This window comes from Micropterus salmoides, unplaced genomic scaffold (genome assembly GCF_014851395.1).
Source record: "Micropterus salmoides isolate LMB-PRFRI ecotype aquatic unplaced genomic scaffold, ASM1485139v1 Ms_hic_scaffold_12, whole genome shotgun sequence".
NCBI lineage: Eukaryota > Metazoa > Chordata > Actinopteri > Centrarchiformes > Centrarchidae > Micropterus > Micropterus salmoides.
Genome location: NW_024040263.1, coordinates 34,474,046 through 34,496,203, shown reverse-complemented (window position 1 = coordinate 34,496,203; position 22,158 = coordinate 34,474,046). Strand labels below are relative to the sequence as shown.

Here is a 22,158-nt window from a genome sequence, read left to right as displayed (position 1 = left end):
TCACTACCTTCACCCCCAAACAAAGCTGTCCCTTCCGACTTTTTAACTAATATCATATTAATACCATGTAGGGCTGCAGCTAACGATGATTTTAGTACTCAAAGTTTCTATAGATCGTTTAAGAAGTACTTTTGCTTCCCAGATTTTGGACACTTTCTTCTTCGCCCCTCGCTATTTTCTCTCTCTTCCTCCACTTTGCAAACAGCAGCATCATAATCACGTCGTGGTCACACAGCGGAAGCGCGATGTGCGACAGTAATAAATATCCGTGCGAAACAGCGTGCTATATAGTTATATGGATTAAACGAAGCACCATAGGTTAACTGGTGACTCTAAATTGCCCTTAAAGAGGTGGTATTATGCTCATTTTCAGGTTCATCATCTTATTTAGAGGTTGTACCAGAGCAGGTTTACATGGTTTAATTTTCAAAAAACACCATCTTTTTTTCATACTGCACATTGCTGCAGCTCCTCTTTTGTGTTGAAGGCTTCGTTTCCTTCCTTTAGTGATACATCTTGTCTCTAAATGATCTTTGTTGGGAGTTGCACATGCGCAGTTCCTAGTTAAGGACTACTAGCCACTTAGGATAGCTAGTGTTTGGAAGGGAGATGAGAGGTGTGTGCTGCAGCTCACTGTTTTTCCACCAGCGTTTTTGAGGGCGTGTCAGAGTGGCCGCTTGGCGAGCGTTATATGAGGCGTATTTAGCTTTGGGAAGCGGCTGGACTACAAACGAGCTGTTTTCAGAGTTCAGAGCAGAGTTTTCTGTGAGATGGGAACTCCCTTTGGGCTTTTTCACTTTGCGAACCTGTTACATGCACAAAAAAGGGATATAAATCAATAAAGGAGAGGGAAAAAGCAGAATACCACCTCTTTGAGTGTGAATGTGTGTGGTTGTTTGTCTATGTGTCAGCCCCGCCTCTTGTCAGCAGGGATTGGATCCAGCCCGACCCTGCAAGGTTGAAGATGATGAATGGATTCAATTCATTGTTTTACCATCTTATTTCAGCAGGGGTTTGTTTTCTTTACAGTTTGTCCGTTACAGGTGTGCTGAAAAATTGTGTGTTTTGATTCTGTATCCTGAATTAATATTTATGAATTCCACTCCTAATATGGTTTTATTGATTATACTTGTTGAAAGTCTATAAGCTGCTAATGAGTGTGAGGCCTTGAGTTGATGCATTGTGTGTGTCAAAAAGCTTCATCAGTAAACTCCATCCATGATGTCTTGTTTTGCGTGCCATTGTAATAAAGAGTGTTGTTGGATTGTTTCCAGGTGTTGTCGCCCACGGAGCAGAGCACCCCGTCGCCACCCTCCCCAGACTATCGGACAAAGGGCCAGAGTGACGAGAAGGAGCATTTCCACATCCTTCCTCAGCTCCAGGCCAAGAGGGCCGACTTCCTTACCGTCATGCTAACTGGGACCTTGCCTCAGCGCCGCAGCTTTGCCACGCCGGAAGAAGAAGTCCCAGAACCTCCAGGGCCAAAGGATGACGACGTCACAAAGAGTGAGTCCAACAGCGAGGCCAGTCAGAAAAGCACTGAACGTAGCCAGGACGCCGCGCCTTCAACACTCATGGCCGAGGACCAGAGGGGCCAAAGGGAGCATGCCTCAGCTGCTGATGCAGACCCTGACCTGGAGGACGCTTCCAAAACCCTCGTCCTCTTCTCACCTGGAGACACTCGCAAGTCTCCCTCTGGTGGTGATCACGTTCTAGAGGCTGAGTTGGCCACACCATGTGCCCTCATTTCCCGTAACGACCGCCTCCTGGTCGGGGAGGGGATCCAGCCTGAACCCTCTGAGACCGGCCGCTTGTCCCCTGCTCTCAGGTCAGACCTTAGGCCCTCCACTCCCATCGCTCCTGCATCACCACCCTTCACCAAAGTTGAGCGCACTTTCATCCATATTGCAGAAACATCACACCTCAATGTCATGTCTTCAAATGGCCACTCTGCCAAGGACAGTGACCGGGAAGTCTTGGACATCATGAATGCATTGGCTGTAGAGGAGGACACCTATGAGCAGGGGCCAGCACCAGTGACAGAAGAGTCACCACAAGAGTCCGTACCAGACCAAACTGCAGCCGTTGATAAACATACCACAACTGAGAATGGTCCGTCAACTGGCCTGGTCCAGTCTTTGGAGCCTGTCCCAGAAGCCACGTCACCAGTTCTTGAACACAAAGGTTTGTCACTGGAACATAAGAAACAGCCATCACCCAGCGAAGAAGCTGCCAAGCTTCAGACAACCAGTTCCGAACAACCGGCTGCCGTAAAGCCCAGAATCCGAAGCCGAATTCCAATACTGATCTCTGAAGAAGACTCGGGCTCGGAGCAGTCCTCCTCCCTCTCGGCTCGGGCTCGGCTTCAGCAGCGGGCCAGGCAGCTGGACTTGGCTCGCATGCTGGTGCAGAAGCAACAGGGTCGCTGGATGAGGAGGAGGATGCTGTCCGGGACTTCGTCATCACTGTCCTCTGGGGACGATGAGCGCCGAAGGGCTTCGGAAACACTGTCTACAACTGGCTCAGAGGAGGACACGCATACCTCGGACGAGTCCAGGAGGAGCTCCCGTCTCAAACCGACTGAAGAGCAAGGCTCCAAGGAGTGCCGGAGCAGGATCCCTAGGCCCGTCACTCCCATAAAGAGGCCTTCAGTGGGGCTTGCTGCTGCTGCTCCTTCCCCTCTCTCCTTGCCAGACTCCAGCACTACCAAAGGAGCATCATCCTTCACAAACGGGTATGATTCAGTTTGTCCCTTTTAGCGTATACAAGTTTTCATTTTGAAGCAGTTTGATTAAATATGTTGCTAAAATTTAAAGAAATAACACCTTCAATTTACACTTTTGTCCACAGGAATCAGAAAATTGGACTAAGCACTCAACGCAAATCCAAACCTGTCTCACCCAGGTCCTCCTCCTCATGTCCCCGTCCCGCCACTGCCCCTGCCACATCCGGCAGCCCTCGAATGCCCCTGCGAGTCCTGTTTGGAACCCGACGCAGCCTTAGCTCCACCCACTGCAGGACTGACAGCCCCTCCCCTCAGAGAGTATGTCCATCCAGGCAGCCCCTCTCGGTTCGAGCCCCGACCGTCCCCGTGCTACCGCCCAGGACTACATCAACCATGCGGCGCAGCGCCTCGCAGGAAGCCACCGCCCAGACGTCCTCTGGCACCACGCCCGCCAGGACCAGGCCGAAACCAGCCGCCGCAGCCAAGGGGAAGCCAAATGCCAGGGAGAAAGCGGTACCCGCTAGATAATACAAAGAGACTCATCTCTGAGACATGTTTGTGTATAATCAGTCTTCGGACAAGCTACGCCTCAAAGGTTCTCACCTGATTCCATGTTACACTGTAATGTTACAATGACCACCTTCAATTAATTTAATGTATACGGACCTCTTATATAAGGACAGCTTACTGAACTATCTTCATGGGCTTCCAGTAATCTTAGCTGACTGTCGTACAGGAGCATTGCCGCCATGGTGCTATGAATACGTCTGCCGCTCCCTGGTTAATCCCTGATTAGACTGGTTTCTGGAGCTGGGAATCATGGCCTCTCACCTCACACAGCACTACCAGCTTGTCCACAGCTATACAACTCTTCTATTGACAGGACCTCGCTCGGTTCACACTGCATGGTGAAGTATATCACAAATACATTCAATCTGTAGAGGGAAAACAACATGTACAAAAAGCTGTACCTTTAAATAATTTGATATAGTTCTCCCCGTCCTATTGGGATAAACAGGCCAAGAAGAAAAGATCAGATTGGACTGGTTTGAATGCCCGAACTATGTTAATATGATAGTAGATTCCTAATTATATCCTGTACTCATTATGGCCTTGGATAGAAGATAAAGAGAGTTGGATGTGAACACAAAATAAATCGCTCGGCCGCTCGCCTCCTCCTCATGGTGTGACAATGGGCATGCTTTAATCATTCTATTTTCTGGGTGTTTTTATTTTCTTTATGCTCTGAATTGTATATAATAGAATCATTTCCCATAAAGACATCTTTATTTTTATCTTGCCAAGCAAAATGTAAATTTCAAGTCTTTAACCTTCTGTTCCAGTGTGTTGGCACTATGCCTGTTTTTTTACGCATGAGAAAAACAGGGTTAACCATGAGAGGAAGTTATACCTGCTTGGATTCTGCTGACAGTGCAAAGATCTGCTGGTTGTTGGGAGCCCACGGTGTGTTCGTACGGGGTCGCTGGGCACTGAGCTGTGAAGTAAAGTCTTGGTCATGTGGACGGGTGTCTTGTCATTCTTTTCTCAATGCATTTCTAGTCTCTGCGACACACTGAGCCTAAGTGCTCAAACAGAAACTAACATTCACACACCAGCGGAACCACCACCAGGGGCAATTCAAGGTTCAGTATCTTGCCCAAGGACACTTCCACATGCTCCGATTAACGGGCAACCCGCTCTACCTCATGAGCCACAGCCGCAACGGTTTCCAGTAAACCCAAGGACACAACCTGATCTAGATCCAGACTCTCAACAACTGGCCTCAGGTCTGTTTAAGTCCAATAAAGAGTAACCTTCACTCATAAGTATTCCCCCCTCGGAAGTTTTTAAGGTTTCGTGTTTTATACTGAGCCCCTGAAAGGACAATACTTTTGTTTGACAGTATCAGCCTTGTTCTGTTCAGCTCGGCTGTGTTTCCACATTAAAAGGCTCGGGCACTGAATAGGCCTAAATATTCATTCCACCTCACTTTAAAAAACTTCTTGTCACTTCAAAAATTAGATTAATTTATTTAACACACTCAAAGTGTCCAAACATTGTTTTAAATTAACTTCATAAAGCAACGAAACGAAAAATCCATTCATGCCATAAAATGTGCTCAGATAGTGGCTGAAAGACTGAATCTGAACTTCTAAGCTGCTGAAAACTCTCCTCAACAATAATCAGTCTCTGTAGGATGATGTCGCTTTAGCCTACAAGAGTTTCTCCACATCACCGCTGCAAACATCAAGCAGCCTGTTTGGCTGAAACAGTCTGTGGGATTTCCTACAGGTGGTGATGTCATTTTCCAAGAGAGCTGATTGGTCAGTAGGCGGGTTTTTTTACAGAGTCGATCTCTCCTCCGGAGCAGGTCAGCCGTTCAGCATCAGTTACCATGGAGATCTATCACAGTAAGAAGTGAACCACCTTCGTGGTGCTGAAAAGCCAGCAGGGTTAACCCCGAAGTTACCCGGATAAACTCAGATCCTGCTTCGTGGTGCAGACACCTGGGCATCAAATGCCGACGCCTCCAGAAAGCCTGACAAAGCATCTGTATTTGACACGTAAGTTACCCTTCAGAGTCCGTATGAGACGCCCTGGGCTTTTAAGTAGGGTAGAGTGGGGTAAGATGCCCCCCCCACACACATGGTGTGACATCACTTCAATAGGTGCAAATTACAGATAAAAATAAACTACGTAGCTGGTTAAAAGCAAGAGGATTATAGACTGTTGTAGAAATAAACTGAATTCTATTTTTTGTTAGAATAACCGTCTCATCACCCCATGTTACCCTAACTCTAATTTAATCCATCTGCCTTAATGTACTTAATTCAACCTAAACATTACCAAGTAGTTTGGGTGCTTAAACCTAACTAAACTGCATATACTGTATATAGGCTTCCACATAGTGTAGTGTAGTCTTTAGAAATATGTGGGAATATCTGCTGACAATAAGACAATTATTATTATTATTATTATCATTATTAGCAATATTATTATCATTATTATCATTATTATTATTAGTATTATTATTAGCATTATTAGCATTATAATAATTATTATTATTAGCGTTATTATTATCATTATTATATATTATTATTATTATTAGCGTTATTATATTATTATTATTAGTATATTATTAGCATTATTAGCATTATAATTATTATTATTAGCGTTATTATTATTATCATTATTATTATTATTATTATTATTATTAGCGTTATTATATATTATTATTATTATTATTAGCGTTATTATTATCATTATTATTATTAGTATTATTATTAGCATTATAATAATTATTATTAGCGTTATATTATTATTATTAGTATTATTAGCATTATTAGCATTATAATAATTATTATTATTAGCGTTATTATTATTATCATTATTATTATTATTATTATCATTATTATTAGCGTTATTATTATTATTATTATTATTATTATTAGCGTTATTATTATCATATTATTATTAGTATTATTATAGCATTATTAGCATTATAATAATTATTATTATTAGCGTTATTATTATATCATTATTATTATCATTATTATTATTATTATTATTATTATTATTATTATTATATTATTATTATCATCATTATTATTATTATTTATTATCATCATTATTATTATCAGCATTGTTGTTGTTTTGTGCTGGATTTGGGGAACAGGGTCAGTCTTGGGTCGCAGTTCCTCTCATCGTCCACCAGGTGGCGACGATGACGCGCCGGAAACCGTGATGACGCAGCGTTGATGACGCAGGTCCAAGATGGCGGTGCAGGTGCAGCTGTGTAGTCTGGAGAGTTTCCCGTCGCACCTGAGTCCTCTGGATGTTTTGATGTTAAAGTCTCACCTGGACTCGGTTTTCCGGAACGACACCGACCCTCCCACCGTCCTCTTCACCCCGCAGCGGCCTCCGCGTCCCGGGAGCCCGCCGGGCATTTTACTGCGCGTTCACCCGACCACCGAGGAGGAGACCGCGGGCTGCGGAGGAGCCGAGTCCGGGAGCCGCGTCCGGCTGTTCGCCAGCCGCCTCTTCACGCGGCACCACGGGCTCCAGCGGCTCGGCAGCACGGGGACCGTCCGGGCTCTGGAGCCCGTCAGCCTGGACAGAGTGGTGCTGGGAGCCCGCAGCAGGCAGAGCCTCCGCCGGGCCGGAGCGGAGCGGTTCACCGGCGGGCTGCTGGAGCTCTGCCGCCCGGGACAGTGGCTGCTGGCCCGGCGGGGAGAGCCGCTGCTGCTGGGAGACGAGCCGGGACAGGTAAAGTCAGGGGCGTCTTTTCCTCTGGGGACCCAGGGGACCCAGGGGACATGTGCACAAGAAATGATCAATAACAATGAAAAGTAAAAAGGAAAGTTCGTGTTTCCTTTTGTGTAAATAAGAAAGTTTCCACCATAAATTGGTGCAGAAAGTGTTCAAAATGTTCTCAGCATTTAATATCCCTTCCAGATGGTATTATAGCATCAGCTTCGTTTTCCTCCTCACTGGTGTAAAGCAGGTTGCTGAGCTGGAGCTCATTTTAACTTTTAATCTGCTGATTATTGTCTTTATTTATCAATTATTTATTTTTTTAATTCTGAAAATAGTGAGAGATGCCGTCACAGTTACTCGGAGTGACTCCATCACAGTGTTTCAGCTAAACTTTATTACAAATAAATTAAACTAGTTAAAAGGAAAAGCAGCAAATCTTCACATCTGTGGACCCTGAAATATTTTTACATGAAAAATGTTAAATGAAATATCTCTGAGGTTATTCCGAATAAAAACTTCCTTTTAAACATCTATATTTGGTTTAAATAAAGTTTCATTTATTTAATAATTTAATTTAAAACCAGTTTTGTTCCTTGTGTCAGCAAAAGATGTTTTAAACTATTAAAACAAATTTATGATTAATCAAATATTTTGGATAAATCTTCAATAAATTTAATATTATATTTGTTAAAATATGGACAGATGCTCTTCACTTTTTCCAAGATCACGTTTTAAACGGTCTGAAAACTTTCTGTCTCAACAAACTAGTAAAAAGCTTTTAAGAGGTTTTCTTGAGGACATAAACTAAATATTTGTTCTTTGAGTTTAAATGTTCTGTTTTAATGTTTTATATGACAAATAAAATGTGACCGTAACGTGCAGCCGTCCCAACAATCCACAGAAACTAAACATGAACGGAAAATATTTTAAATCACTAATATGTTTATTAATAAACGATTGAAATACGGCGGCAGTTTGTTTCCTGCTTACGATTATTTTATTATCAATCCATCTGATTATTTTCTCGATTTAATGCTTCGTGAAAACCGACCGATTAATCGACTAATCGTTGTTTCCAGCTGACGGAGCTGCTGGTGTTGGACTGCAGTCCTGTGACGCAGGGTCGGATCACGGCCGACACGTCTCTGGTTCTGACAGACTGCTGGGACTCGGTGGACCCCCCGGGCGCCCCCCCGCCCTGCAGACCGCTCAGACTGTGCGTGTCGGACTTCGCTCATTACGCCGACGGCCTCGGAGGGGGGCGGTCTCTGCTGGACAGCCGGAAGCTGCTGGGCTCGGGGTTCTCGGGGGTCCTGCAGGCGCTGGAGTGCAGGCTGGACGTCCGGGTGGCGGACGCTCGGCGGTGGCTCGGGGTCGGAGGTCAGCGGGGCGCGGCCGTGGACGCGGACAGCTGTGTGTTTGTGAGCAAGCAGCTGCTGCTCAGGCTGGGGCTGTTTCACCAGGAGTGGGTGAGACTGTCCAGGCCGGGCGGGTCCTCCAGACCTCCTGCTGACCAGACCGAGGTCAGGGGGGCCCCCGTGTGCAGAGAGCGACTGGTCTCTGTGCTGGCGGTGGATTTATCACAGAGTCCAGACCTGAACCAGAACGGAGAAGTTGGTTTCATATCGGGAACGTTGTGGTTCAACATGACTGAAGGAGAAGAGGTTCCCGTGAACAGCTGCACACTGAGGATGAAGGTGCTTCAACACACTCACACGACACACACCAGTGGCCCCCAACCTGGGGGTCGGGGCCCCTGCGAGGGTCATCTGCACCCTCTGCAGGCCCAACAGGCAAACTGCTTCAAACACTCACCTGCAGACCGACCCTGTTGTATTTGACAGTACATTTAAGTACTGTAGTATTTTCTACTTCTGCTGCACCACATCTCAGATGTTGTACTTTTTACTTCCCTGTATTTATCTGACAGCTTCAGTTACTTCAGATGTGCGAGCCGTGTTGTCTGCAGTCACTCAGAGTGTTCGCAGCGTGCAACGCCATTTAGTCTCTGCTGACTCCGGTTGTGCAGAGTCGGCGTGTGAAAGTCATCAGGGGACGTAGCGTAACGAACGAATATGCAAACCTATGTGCACGGCTGTATGTGTGGAATCGGTATCTGTACCCTCGTAGATACCTGAGATAAACACATTATGGTGTAAAAGCCAGAATTATGAGAGTAAATAAAGGCGAGGTCGTAAAACATCCTACTTTAATGCGTCACATGATAAACACGTGATGTAAGGCCAGAAGACTTTTACTGTGGCGTTAAGAAGTGAGTAACACCAGTTGGGGGTTTGTTGTTTTGTCTCAGAGGTGGAGGCCGTCACCTCCGGTGCCCGGCGCCCGCCGCTCTGACAGTTTCTGCCGCTCAGCTTCTCCGCCGTTCGCCAGCGAGCTTCACATCCAGCCGGTCGTCTCTCCGCTGTACAACAACCTCAGCTGCTACGACAACCTGCTGTCTGAACACTTCAGGACGCCCAGGTCAGCATGTCGTTTCATTCACTGTATACTAACTATAATGATGGTTATAATGTGCTGCGTTTGCAGGTAGAACTCAAGAAATCAACATACTTTTACTGCTTAACAGGAAATCAAACCTGCGTGTGCTTTAACACCTTCGCACATAGTGCTCACTACAGCGCACAGCTATTCAGAAGCCGTTTACTTGAATGGGCAGAGGTTCTGATGGTCTAGTTGCACATCAGCCACTACAGCGGACGTTTGTGCGTCATGCCATACGCTGCCCCCCTGTGGTAAGCTGTTGTAAGTGCAAACCAAGATGGCCGACAGATGATCAGAAACGCTGAGCAGCTCGGGTAAATCTTGCCGCTCCTCCAATTATAGGAGACCCCTGCAGGTAAATAAAATTTGGTTACAACTAAGGTGTAAAACAATTGTTAAAATTTCCACATATTGATTTATGTTGGGAGGAAATTATGATTGGACATTATGCATCGCTGGCTATATTTCAACTATTACTGAGGTTGTTTTTCCTGAAAATACTTATTGTGCACCAACTTGTTTTGGATGTAAATCAATGGATTTATGTTACACTTGCAGTTTTTATAACAAAAACTATATTTTGTGCAGATTAGTTACATTATGTGAGTAACATTTAGTGTTTTGCAGCCAGTAATAGAAATGCATTCAGGACGGTGAAGCAAATTCCATCAGAATAAGTTGAGGAGAATACTCGTGGCAGTGATGATGAATGGCTGAATGCCCAAGTGCCAGCAGCAGTGAAGGTGGAGTCAGAAGTGAGGTTCAGCGTTTTTGCACTGCATTAAACTGTATTAGAATATGTTAAAATATGTGACCACATTAGTTTAACAGCATTAAAGATGTATTTTTATATACTATAATTTTCTTCATTGGTTTGTTAAATAAATATTTCTTCCTTGCTGCACTTTAGTGATATTCTAATTTTATTTTTCACACCTAAAGTGCAAAAAAAAAAAACCCATAGGAAAACAATCCTGACAGAGGCTGACATAACTGATGCATGTAAGGGTTAAAATCACAAGCAGAAGAATTTTCTGATAGCTTTCTTCATCTGTGTCGCCACCATTTACTATTAATCGTAACGTTTTAGGAAATCTGTGTATGGTTCTTTCATTATTTCGTTTCAAAACCAAATCGGAAAAACCCATAACTGAAAACAAAGGAGCTCAAGCATGTTTGTCTTTTTATTTTATATTATTATTTTATTATCATATGTAGCCATTTTGCTACAATTACGCTTCACACAACAGCTGCAGCTATGTTCTTTTCTCTGTGAGAGGGAAGCATTTCGAAAGTAGCGTGGCGCTGCAGAGAGGCCCAAGCTGCAGGAGTGCATGGATCATGGTGATATTCATCCAGCCAGAGGGAACAATCACCAACCGTTCACAGCGTGTCAGTCACAATAGTGACACAACCCGTACCGGAGAGGAAGAGGAGCGGACCGGGGACAGGAGAGGAAGTGGAGAGGACGGGGACAGGAGAGGAAGTGGAGAGGACGGGGACAGGAGAGGACGGGGACAGGAGAGGACGGGGACAGGAGAGTGCAGAGCGACCGGCCCGCTGTGGACGGTCAGTGTTCGTTCCCTCTGGCTGATGCTCCTGATTTCATGCATAATCCAGCTGGAGGTTCTGTCAGTCCAACAATAAATTGTCTCGACAGCTTTTTGATCAGTTCGTCATCTCATCTAAAGCAGAGACAGCACCAGTCTACCTGTCCAGTACTTTTAAACTGATGATAGACGCTGACCTGCTAAATGTTTCCCTGCTGACTGTAGGTACACCCACAGCTTGACGTGGTCTCTGTCGTTGCCTACATCACAAGTTACAGCTAAATTCAGGGAATGCTTTCATGTAATTTTGGTTTTGAAAGTGCGACATAAGCTGCGTTTCCACTGAAAGTGCCCGGAACTTCCTGCCCGTTGTTGCCACCACTGTCTGAAGACCTGCGAAGATTAGGCAAATTAACGAGCCGACTTTGTGGTATGCCAAACAAAACGTCATTATTTATGCGACACTGTCCATTATACGATATTATCATAATACTTATGTCACGATACTTCTCTTCCGAGAACACTTCCACTGATAACACCTCTAACATGCACTTCCTGTGCTCTTCTTCTTCTATCCCCTACAATGATCTTGTATTGATTGCACTTTTTGTTAACTCTTACTTCCTTCCCTCGGTATCTACCCCATTGATGTGATATGAACTGTGAGCTCTTACTAGTATGTATTGTCAGTTGTAGATCTGTAGTTGATACTTGTATGTTGTTCCTCAAATGTAAGTCGCTTTGGATAAAAACGTCAGACGTCAAATCAGTAAATGTAATGTAATGTATGTCACGTTAACATATTATCACGATACTTATGTCACGATAACATATTATCACGATACTTATGTCACGATAACATATTATCACGATAACATATTATCACGATAACATATTATCACGATACTTATGTCACGATAACATATTATCACGATACGATATTATCACGATACTTATGTCACGATAACATATTATCACGATAACATATTATCACGATACTTATGTCACGATAACATATTATCACGATAACATATTATCACGATACTTATGTCACGATAACATATTATCACGATACGATATTATCACGATACTTATGTCACGATAACATATTATCACGATAACATATTATCACGATACTTATGTCACGATAACATATTATCAAGATACGATATTATCACGATACTTATGTCGCGATAACATATTATCACGATACTTATGTCGCGATACAATATTATCACGATACTTATGTCGCCAATACTCATGCCACGAAACGATATTGTCACGATACTATATTATTGCAATACAATAGTATCACAATACTTATATCACGATACGATATTATTGCAATACGATATTATCACGATACCTATGTCACGATACGATATTATTGCAATACGATATTATCACGATACCTATGTCACAATATATTATCACGATACCTATGTCACGATACGATATTATTGCAATACGATATTATCACGATACCTATGTCACAATATATTATCACGATACCTATGTCACGATATATTATCATGATACTTATGTCACGATACGATCGTATCATGATACGTATGTCACGATATGATATTATTGCGATTTTAAACATGTTAGAATATATTACCTTTTTTCCAACTTCAAATTGTTTCCCCAAAGGAAAACTCTTTTTCTCGTGGACTGAAGAAGCAATTGATTTTATTATTATAGTACCAAAAAGTAATTTTCTCATGTACAATTTATATTTAAAAAATCGATACTTGACCTCCGCGTATCGATACAATATTGCCACGTAAAATATTGCGATACTCTGCTGTATCGATTTCCCCCCCCAGTCTCTGCTGTAGAAAAGGTTCTTAGTTCCTGGGTAAAATTGCTGCAGTGGAAACGAGAAGGATCCAGCTGCAGACAAAGTTGACGGAAGTTGAACTTCCATATACGGTTCTTCCCAGAAGCCTCCGCGCACAAAACGTGATGCCGTTAATCTCGTCCCGCGTACGATATAGCTCCTACTGCAAAGCGTTTTATTCTTTAGAGGCCAAAAACAGAACTTTAGATATACTTCTGAGAAGTTTTTAGGCGAGAAATCAACTGTGTAGATTTTGAATATCGGCAAATAAAAAGTGTATTCAAACGTTTTTGGAGTTGAGAAGCTCCGCTAGTGCCGACCACGGTGCCGATGGGAGGCTGCACAGCAACACAATGGAGGTTAACCTTACCTGCAGCCGCTCGGCTCACGCAGAGCCGTTAAATAAGATGAGTGTCAACGCAGTAATCAGTGTAGATTATGCGTTAATATTTCCTTTACTATAGTCATCACAGGACGTCGACCGGTTAACCCTACAGCGGTGCCCATCGGCCTCACGGCAGACGTGCTAGCAGGTGGGTTAACCTCCATTGTGTTGCCGTGCAGCCTCCCGTCGGCACTAGCGGAGCTTCTCAACTCCAAAAACGTCTGAACGCACTTTTGATTCGCCGTCAACGCGGCTGTACTTTGCGGGAGTTGCGGCCCAAACGCACAGCGCCACCTGCTGGTGGACGCGTGTCCTGATCTGACTCCCAGTTTGTCTTCTCTCTGTGCAGACTGGTCTCTCAGGGCGACATCCTGACAGTTCCAGCCGAAAACCACCCGGACCTGCTGGAGAACAATTCAGAGGGAATATTCAGGTACACAAACACACACTCCCATCAGCTGAACACCGGAGAGGACGCAGGAGATTATTCTGCCTTCTTAGTGCTGTAGCGACAAGTGGCCCACCGCAAGGAACCGGGCGCCCTTCGCCATTATAAATTCAGATACCACTGAAGGCCGACCTCTGAAGTTAGTTTCAACAGTAGGTACTGGCCTGACCGACTAAATTCAGACAGGAGGTTTAGTCCTCCCTTTTTAAAAAGGAGTACCTGTTCCGCCTCACCAGTGAGCTTATTTAAAAGACAAAAAGGAATTAACAGCAGGGCAAAAAGCTTATATCTAATCAAACATCAACTCACACTTCTGCCCCGAGCTCTAACGGCAGCAACGTGCATAAAGAAATGGACAAACAATCACTGGCTATCAGAAGGTTTCTACATTACTTCCTTGTGTCCTGTAGTCGCAACTCCCCTTTGCTTCAGTTTACAAACAATTCTCCTAATAAGGTAATAAAACATCTCATGCAGGTCTCTCTAACTCATGACCCCGGCACCTACTTCCAGGAAAAACGCCTAAAATAACAAACCCAAAATAAATCGGTAATATCTCCTCAACCATCAGGCCTAGATTCATAATTCTGGTCTCCTTTGGAAGGTCAGAAGCTGAGGAATATAAATCCATTGTACATTCACATATTTACCATTACAGACTACATGGAGATGAAATACAGAAAAAATATATATATTTTCATCCTCGCCTGGTAAAAAAAGCTATTTTAATGCAATAAACCATCAAAACCATCCTAAGGTAGATTATAATGCACCTGGAACACAACTGTAACTGTAAATCTGATGAAAAGAACAGTTATTACACAATCTTTCAAAAATATAGCAGGCGAATGTCCATTTTTGTCCATATTTACTGTTTAAATGTTCACTTTTATTGGGAGTTATCTTCAAAACATTATTTGTCTCCATACAGCCACGTTCCAAATAACATAAAGCTTCCAAAACCTTGAAATATTGATAAAAACGGTCAATATTCCTGTGACCTAAAGCACTCACACGCTTTACAGGCCGCAGCTTGAGAACAGAACATCCTACTGGTCGCCAGCAGAGGCCGATAAACACCGCCTCCGCCAAAGCAAACTCTTCTTCTCTACTTCAATCTGACGACAGAAACAAAACTTATCAGCTCAGCCGACGTCACCAAGATGGCGGCCTGCGAGGACGGTCTTTATTGACACAAACAACCGCTGTTTTTGCCCTGAAAACGGCTAGAACAGCGAAAATCAATCACCTGCTTGGTATCTTCAAAAGCAGAGAAAGGCCTTCCCTGTTGCTGTCAGATCAGCACAAAGCTCCTTCTTTGCTGATCAAAACAATCATCCAGACATCATCAGGGGATACATATAAAATATGTTATCTCAAATGTAGTAATGAATATTATGAACTCAAATGATATAGATTTAAAAGATGAAAACTTGACCCTGGTCTTATTTTCACACCTCTTTTCTCGCCTCCCTTCATGTGAGCGAGATCCGCACAGATGCCCTCAGGGAGACCTTTTTTATTTATCTAAAGAGCCGAGTGTCCAGCAAGCGCCGACTTTCCATTCCTCTTTTTTACTGGAAACCACCATCTATTCTGAAATCTGATCACGTACAACCACAGGTCTCCGGAGGTCGAGCAAAGGTCAGGGCACAAGAGACCGCAGAGACGCATTCAAATATAAAACGGTACATCAGACAAAACATTTCTTACTTTAACTTTGTACTTTTGCAAACGGAGCTAAGCAGTCAACAATTATCAGTCTTAAAACGCAGGTCGTCAGAGTTAAAGCACAGGCGAATCATTTTATGGCTTGTATATGTGCCAGGCAGTCAAACGGTATCTATGAAGACCCCCCAAGAACCAGGACCAGCTGCTTCCAGTGTCCTTTTCTTCACATTTATCTTATTCTCACATCAGTGTTTTCGTCTTAAAATGAACAAGATTTATTTGGTTTATATTCAGTTTTCTAGACTCGTGGGCTAGAATTCATTCCCCCCCCCCCCCCCCCCCGGGTCTCTGAGGCGTGCATTAGATAATCCTAAAGACCTGATCAGCTCTGATCTGCGTTTGATTGCGACACAAAACCTCATCATTCAGTTGTGATTCCAGACGTTCCTCTCTGCTGCTCCGGGTCTTAAACACTAATATGAACATGAACAGTTCGTCACACTTGTAATAAATAAACAGGAAATGAGTTCAAGTGTTTCGTCGACCTGCTCTGTGATGAGTCTGTGTGACCTTTGACCTCTGTCAGGTGTCCAGTGCTGTTCTTCAGAGTGCAGACAGTATGTCCGTCTGCAGAAAGAGAAGAAGAAGAAGGAGGAGGAGGAGCTTACCTGGCCGACAGACAGCACACCTCACTCTACATGGTGACCTTTTTTCTTTCCTACACTTTATTGATCCCTGAGGTGAAATTTATTGTCCTCTGCATTCAACCCGTCCTCACTGGGAGCAGCCACTGTGCGGCGCCCGGGGAGCAGTTAGGGGTTCAGGTCCGTGCTGGACTTGAACCGGCGACCTTCCGGTTCCCAGTCGACTAGCGCCTCGGACCTTCAGCCTGTTGGTATTCAGTTATAGCTGCACGACTCCAGTCACAATGAGAATCATGACTTTCTCCCACAATCCTTAAAAAGTATTTATTGCAGTTCATGTTGTCGTCGGGCAGAAATCAGCTGGTGAAGGACGGCTCATAACAACCAAAGTAGTTTGCTGCCTCTCTTTAAAAAGGGATCTAAATTGTAACTAATACAGAGCTCACCTGAAGCTGGACGTCGTCTCTTTGGCTGGTTTCTGTGACGTTTCAGGTTTTCTCTGTTACTTTTGGTTGCAGGTGATTTTGATTGTCGTCACCACAGAGCAGCTTTTTACAGTAAATGTAAATGCTCTGTGAGAACTGTGGGTGGATATGTGTGTTGGTTGTTCCTAACTGTGCATTCAGTATGAACCCAAAGTAAACATGTTGCTGGAGGTGCCAACCGACGCTAACAACAACAGACAAACACAGTCTGCTTAAACTATCTCTGCACAAACAATTATATCTGGAAGGCTGGAAGAAGTAATTGGATTTAATAACTGGTTGACCCTCCTTGGCAGCAACAATCTCAACCAAACATTTCCTGCAGATCAGACCTGAACAACAGGAATTTTGGACCAATCTTCTTTACATATCTGTTTCAGTTCAGCAATATTCTCGGGATGTCTGGTGTGAACCACTCGCTTGACGTCATGCCACAGCATCTCAGTCGGGCTGAGGTCAGGACTCCGCTCCATAAGGAGTATGTTCTTCTGCTGAAGCCGTTCTGGTGTTGGTTACTTCTGTGCTTTGGGTCCTTGTCCTGTTGCATCATCTCCTGATGAGCTTCAACTGGCGGACAGATGGCCTGACATTCTCCTGCAAAATGTCATGATAAATTTTGGAATACATTTTTCCGTCGATGATAGCAACTCTTGCAGGCCCTGAGACAGCCCCAAACCATGATGCCCCCTCCACCATACATTTGGGATGGATGGTTTTCATGTTGGTGTGCTGTGCCTTTTTTCCTCCACACATAAGGGTTGTGTGTTCCTTCCAAATAAATCAACTTTGGCTTCATCTATTGACACAATATTTAGCCAGTAGTGCTGCGGAACATCCAGACGCTCTTTTGCAAACTTCAGACGTGCAGCAGTGTTTGTTTTTTTTGTGACAGCAGTAGCTTCCTCCACGTGAACTCCATTCTTGTTTAGTGTTTACGTATCGGAGAGTCGTCAACAGAGCATGTTCCAGAGAGTTCTGTGAGTCTTCAGCTGTAACTCTAGGATCCTTCTTAACCTCGTTGAGCATTCTGCGCTGTGCTCGTGCAGCAACAGTGCTGAACTTTCTCTATTTATAGACAGTTTGTCTTACTGATGGACATCAAGACTGTTAGAGACACTTCTGTAACCCTTTCCAGCTTCATGCAAGTCAACAATTCTTAATCTGAGGTCTTCTGAGAGGTCTTTTGGTCGAGGCATGGTTAATATCAGGCAATGCTTCATGGGAACAGTTGTGTTATTTTATAGGGCGGCTCTAACCAACACCTCCAATCTCGTCTTATTGATTGGACTTCAGGTTGGCTGACTTCCCATTAGCTTTTGGAGAAGTCATTAGCTGACGGGTTCACATACTGTTTCTGCACTGTGACTGTTTCCACGCTGTGTTCAATAAAAACATGAAAACATGTCATTATTTGTGTGGAGTTAGTTTAAGCAGACTGTGTTTGTCTGTTGTTGTGACTTAGATGAAAATCAGATCACATTTTATGACAAATTTACACAGAAATCCAGGTAATTCATCAGGGTTCACATACGTTTTCCTGCTACTGTATGTAAACGCAGCGCCCCCAGCGCTCACTTCGCTTTTGGTCTGAAAGAACCATGAGGATGCACCAATGTGACCTTTTGAGTCCTGATAACTGGGCTTTGGGGATCCGCAGATCCGAGATCAGTTGAAAATGAATAAGCTGTGTTCCTCACTCTGAGGACGAGACTGGGAATCATTCTGTTATGTGTGAGGCGACATCAGGCTGGACCCGGACGCCGCTGCTGACGCATTTGCTTGGGACGTCCCCCTCGTCACCGATCCAGCTGTTTGAGTCAGTATGGGGCCGATATCGGTATCAGATCTGTGCATCCCGTGTTGCTCCTCACCATCAGTGGGTTGATGCCGCTCAGGGAGGTGCGTTTGTTTCGATTGAATTGATCCGCCCACGTGTCAGAATCACTGTCGTACGAATCAGGATCTTACTCCCAGTTTGTGTCTCCTCAGCGAGCATCCACCAACAGCCCCGTCCCCTGCTGCTCTGTGGACGGAGCGTCTCTGTGGAGCAGTCTGTCTCCTCCGGGCCTCCAAAAGACCGTCGACCTCCTCGGCAGCATCATCCTCCCGCACCTGCACCGCAGGTAACTGACCGGCCTGTTCTCATAAAGCATGATGGGACATGTGGTCATCGGTGATGTCAGTGTTTTGTGTGGTTGCAGCAGCTCCCTGTCAGGCTGCACCGTCCTGCTTCACGGTCCTGCAGGAAGCGGTAAGATGACGGCGGTCGGCGCGGCGAGTCGCAGACTGAACCTCCACCTGCTGAAGGTAGAACAGCTGATCCTGTCCTCCACTTACACTCACGTTTGTTCAGACATGTGTTTCTTCTTCTTCTCTCCGTAGACTAAAGCGTAAAAACTAGGATTGTGCATCTTCACTGGTCTCACGATTCGATTCCTCGACGCGTCACCTCAAGGGCGGGAATTTCTAGGCACCTCATTACGATTATGAGGCTACGATGCAACTGTAAACAAACAGGATACAGATGTATTTTACTCACTGTTTGCTTTCAAAGTACCAAGTAATCAAAGTATTTGTAACAATCCAAAGTAGTAGTTGAAATGCAGATATTTAATGTTACTTCATGTAATTGTAGCTAACATTACATTATTACAGCGTTATTACTGACCTCTGCTGCTGTTTTTATTTATGAGGCTGCTGTTCTTAACTATTAGTCAGATACGTGTTGAACTACGCACTTTACACTCTGCAGCCATTTATTTTCCACACCACTAGTAAAAACTGTCTGAGAGTTCGTGTCTCCTCAGGCTCTCTGATAGATTTATATTTTATTTATGCAAAGTTCTCTGTTTGACACTTTAAACAGCTTCTTATAGTTTGTTAAATACATGTTGATATTTAACTCCTGCACTATAAAAGAATAGATTTGAATTCAGTATCTGTGAAACAGATGAATGTTTTTTAAATGACTAAAGCATCTTTCTTGTGGGAAGTTTGAAATCCAAAGACATTTAAATTACAGAAACTTCTCGTGTGATTATTAAGAGACTTAAACTAAATCTATATACTTAGTAAAGATCACAGAAAATTAGATGAGTTGTTGACTAATGTTTAGTTAAAATGAGTCCTGGTTTCCAAGTTTGATGCTGTTCTGAGGGAGGGAGAGAGAATAAATGCTCTGTAATCAAATAGGATTTGACCCGTTTTAAATAGAAACTAAATGTTAAATCAGCCTTGATAATGTGTCAGGCCGCCACAAATAAATCAGTGTGTGGGAAACGCCTCCTGTAGAGGTCGTCCAGCTGGATCTTTGCCTTGATGGAGGCCGGGGTGTCAGCATCTGGGACTGAAGGCTGCGGGACATGACGTGAGGCTGCACGCTGCAACGTCATCCTCACTTTGATCACGTGACAAGACCAGTAACAGCTCACGGGTCTCAGGTATTGTGGAGAGTTTAAGATAAAGGCCATAAGAGAGAAAAGGTTTAGTAGTCGCTGATCAACATCCTTTATCCGTCATGGTCCGTGATTTATTATTATTTATTATTGTAGAAAACACTTATGGCTTATTTCAACAACCCGAAACATAAAACGTTGTTGAAACAGCTTCAGATTACAGAAAAGCCAAAAGAAAGAAGGAAACTGTGAGAGTCTTATTCAGGTATCATGTGTTGGAAGGATTTTGCTAAATCTGGTCTGCACAGCAGCTCCGGACCGGCTGGAGGAGGAGGTGCTGTTACACGTTGTTTCAGTTCCACTTCCTGTTGTTACCTGTGTGCAGGTGGACTGCGTGAGCGTGTGCGCTGACACTCCTGCAGCCTCGGAGGTGAAGCTGACCTCGGTGTTTCAGCGGGCCGACGCCCTGCAGCCCTGCATCCTGCTGCTCAGGAACCTGCAGCTCCTGCTCAGACCTCGTGGTGGCGCCGAGGAGGACGGCAGGGTCCCGGCTGCGTTCTGCCAGCTGCTCCACAGCGCCCCCACCAGGTCACTGACTGCCTTTAACCCTCCTACAGTAACATTGATCTGCTGCAGGTGGAGACAGAAATTAGAGGTCTTTCTAACCCACGACAGGAAGTTCCTCTGCCCGCCATCATTTGACCCTGAACTCTCACCTGCTCACATCCTGCTGAGGTTCAGTTCAGAGGAAGTGAACCCTGGTTGTCTTTGTGTTTCAGTGTGGTGGTGGTGGCGACGGTCAGCAGACCTCGGGATCTGTCTGCAGGTGTCATGGCGTCGTTTGTCCACCAGGTGGCGTTAGAGAGTCCCACTGAGGAGCAGCGGCACTCGATGCTGGTCAGCCTGAGCCGAGACCTTCACCTGGGGAGAGACGTCGACCTGGAGAGACTGTCCAAACTCACTGCGGTACGTCACTGTTCAAACATCAGCAATTTGACGACCAGCACACAGGGTCCAGATCAGGGTCCAGCACAGGGTCCAGATCAGGGTCCAGCACAGGGTCCAGACCAGGGTCCAGATCAGGGTCCAGATCAGGGTCCAGATCAGGGTCCAGACCAGCTCAGGGACCAAAAGAGTGTCTGTAAATGTTGAGAACAAACTAAAACCTGTGTGCTGGGTGAAACATCTGGCTTCAGTAACGGTGATTTCTCCACGTCTTCCTCCTCAGGGTTTTGTGTTGGGGGATCTGAGCGCTCTGCTGGTGGCGGCAGGTCGAGCCGCCTGCAGGAGGCTGATTCTCACCTGGTGAGACTAAAGACAGATAATAAGAGCTGTGGCGGTTAAACTCGGTGTCGTTTTTTAAAGTCCTGCTCTATTCCCAGTGGAGGCCGGCAGGAGGAGGATCTGTGCTCCAGTGGAGTGACCATCCTGAACCAGGACTTGACCTCCGCCCTGAAGACCCTGCAGGACGCCCAGTCCACGGCCATCGGAGCCCCCAAGGTGATGAGACCCCGACTGCTGGTTAACTGTAACCTAGCTGCTGATTAACTGTAACTTAGCTGCTGGTTAACTGTAACCTAGCTGCTGATTAACTGTAACTTAGCTGCTGGTTAACTGTAACCTAGCTGCTGATTAACTGTAACTTAGCTGCTGGTTAACTGTAACCTAGCTGCTGATTAACTGTAACTTAGCTGCTGGTTAACTGTAACCTAGCTGCTGGTTAACTGTAACCTAACTGCAGGTTAACTGTAACCTAACTGCTGGTTAACTGTAACCTAACTGCTGGTTACCCGTCACCCTAGTGGCTGGTTAACTGTAACCTAGCGGCTGATTAACTGTAACTTAGCTGCTGGTTAACTGTAACCTAGCTGCTGGTTAACTGTAACCTAACTGCAGGTTAACTGTAACCTAACTGCTGGTTAACTGTAACCTAACTGCAGGTTAACTGTAACCTAACTGCTGGTTAACTGTAACCTAACTGCAGGTTAACTGTAACCTAGCGGCTGATTAACTGTAACTTAGTTGCTGGTTAACTGTAACCTAACTGCTGGTTAACTGTAACTTAGCTGCTGGTTAACTTTAACTTAGCTGCTGATTAACTGTAACCTAACTGCTGGTTAACTGTAACCTAACTGCAGGTTAACTGTAACCTAACTGCTGGTTAACTGTAACTTAGCGGCTGGTTAACTGTAACTTAGCTGCTGGTTAACTGTAACCTAACTGCTGGTTAACTGTAACCTAACTGCAGGTTAA

At 44.6% G+C, this 22,158-nt stretch overlaps 2 protein-coding genes across 4 annotated transcripts in view; both read left to right on the top strand.

Annotated features, from left to right (window-relative positions):
* The window catches only part of ttbk1a (tau tubulin kinase 1a), a 63,113-nt gene extending 59,100 nt beyond the window's left edge, over positions 1-4,013 (top strand). Inside the window, 2 exon segments of the mRNA XM_038714809.1 lie at positions 1,275-2,734; positions 2,851-4,013. Coding sequence (XP_038570737.1) covers positions 1,275-2,734; positions 2,851-3,253 — 1,863 coding nt within the window. The 3' untranslated portion in view covers positions 3,254-4,013.
* Positions 4,014-6,475: 2,462 nt separating this feature from the next.
* The window catches only part of pex6 (peroxisomal biogenesis factor 6), a 30,091-nt gene continuing 14,408 nt past the window's right edge, over positions 6,476-22,158 (top strand). The window contains exons 1-11 of one of the 3 annotated variants that reach the window (XM_038714768.1): positions 6,476-6,991; positions 8,062-8,679; positions 9,294-9,463; positions 13,612-13,695; positions 15,968-16,082; positions 18,500-18,633; positions 18,715-18,817; positions 20,291-20,493; positions 20,685-20,871; positions 21,134-21,210; positions 21,288-21,405. In XM_038714768.1, coding sequence (XP_038570696.1) covers positions 6,500-6,991; positions 8,062-8,679; positions 9,294-9,463; positions 13,612-13,695; positions 15,968-16,082; positions 18,500-18,633; positions 18,715-18,817; positions 20,291-20,493; positions 20,685-20,871; positions 21,134-21,210; positions 21,288-21,405 — 2,301 coding nt within the window. In that variant the 5' untranslated portion in view covers positions 6,476-6,499. Of the gene's footprint in view, positions 6,992-8,061; positions 8,680-9,293; positions 9,464-13,611; positions 13,696-15,967; positions 16,083-18,499; positions 18,634-18,693; positions 18,818-20,290; positions 20,494-20,684; positions 20,872-21,133; positions 21,211-21,287; positions 21,406-22,158 lie in introns of all 3 variants that reach the window. The other 2 variants (XM_038714767.1, XM_038714766.1) reach the window with 2 other exon arrangements.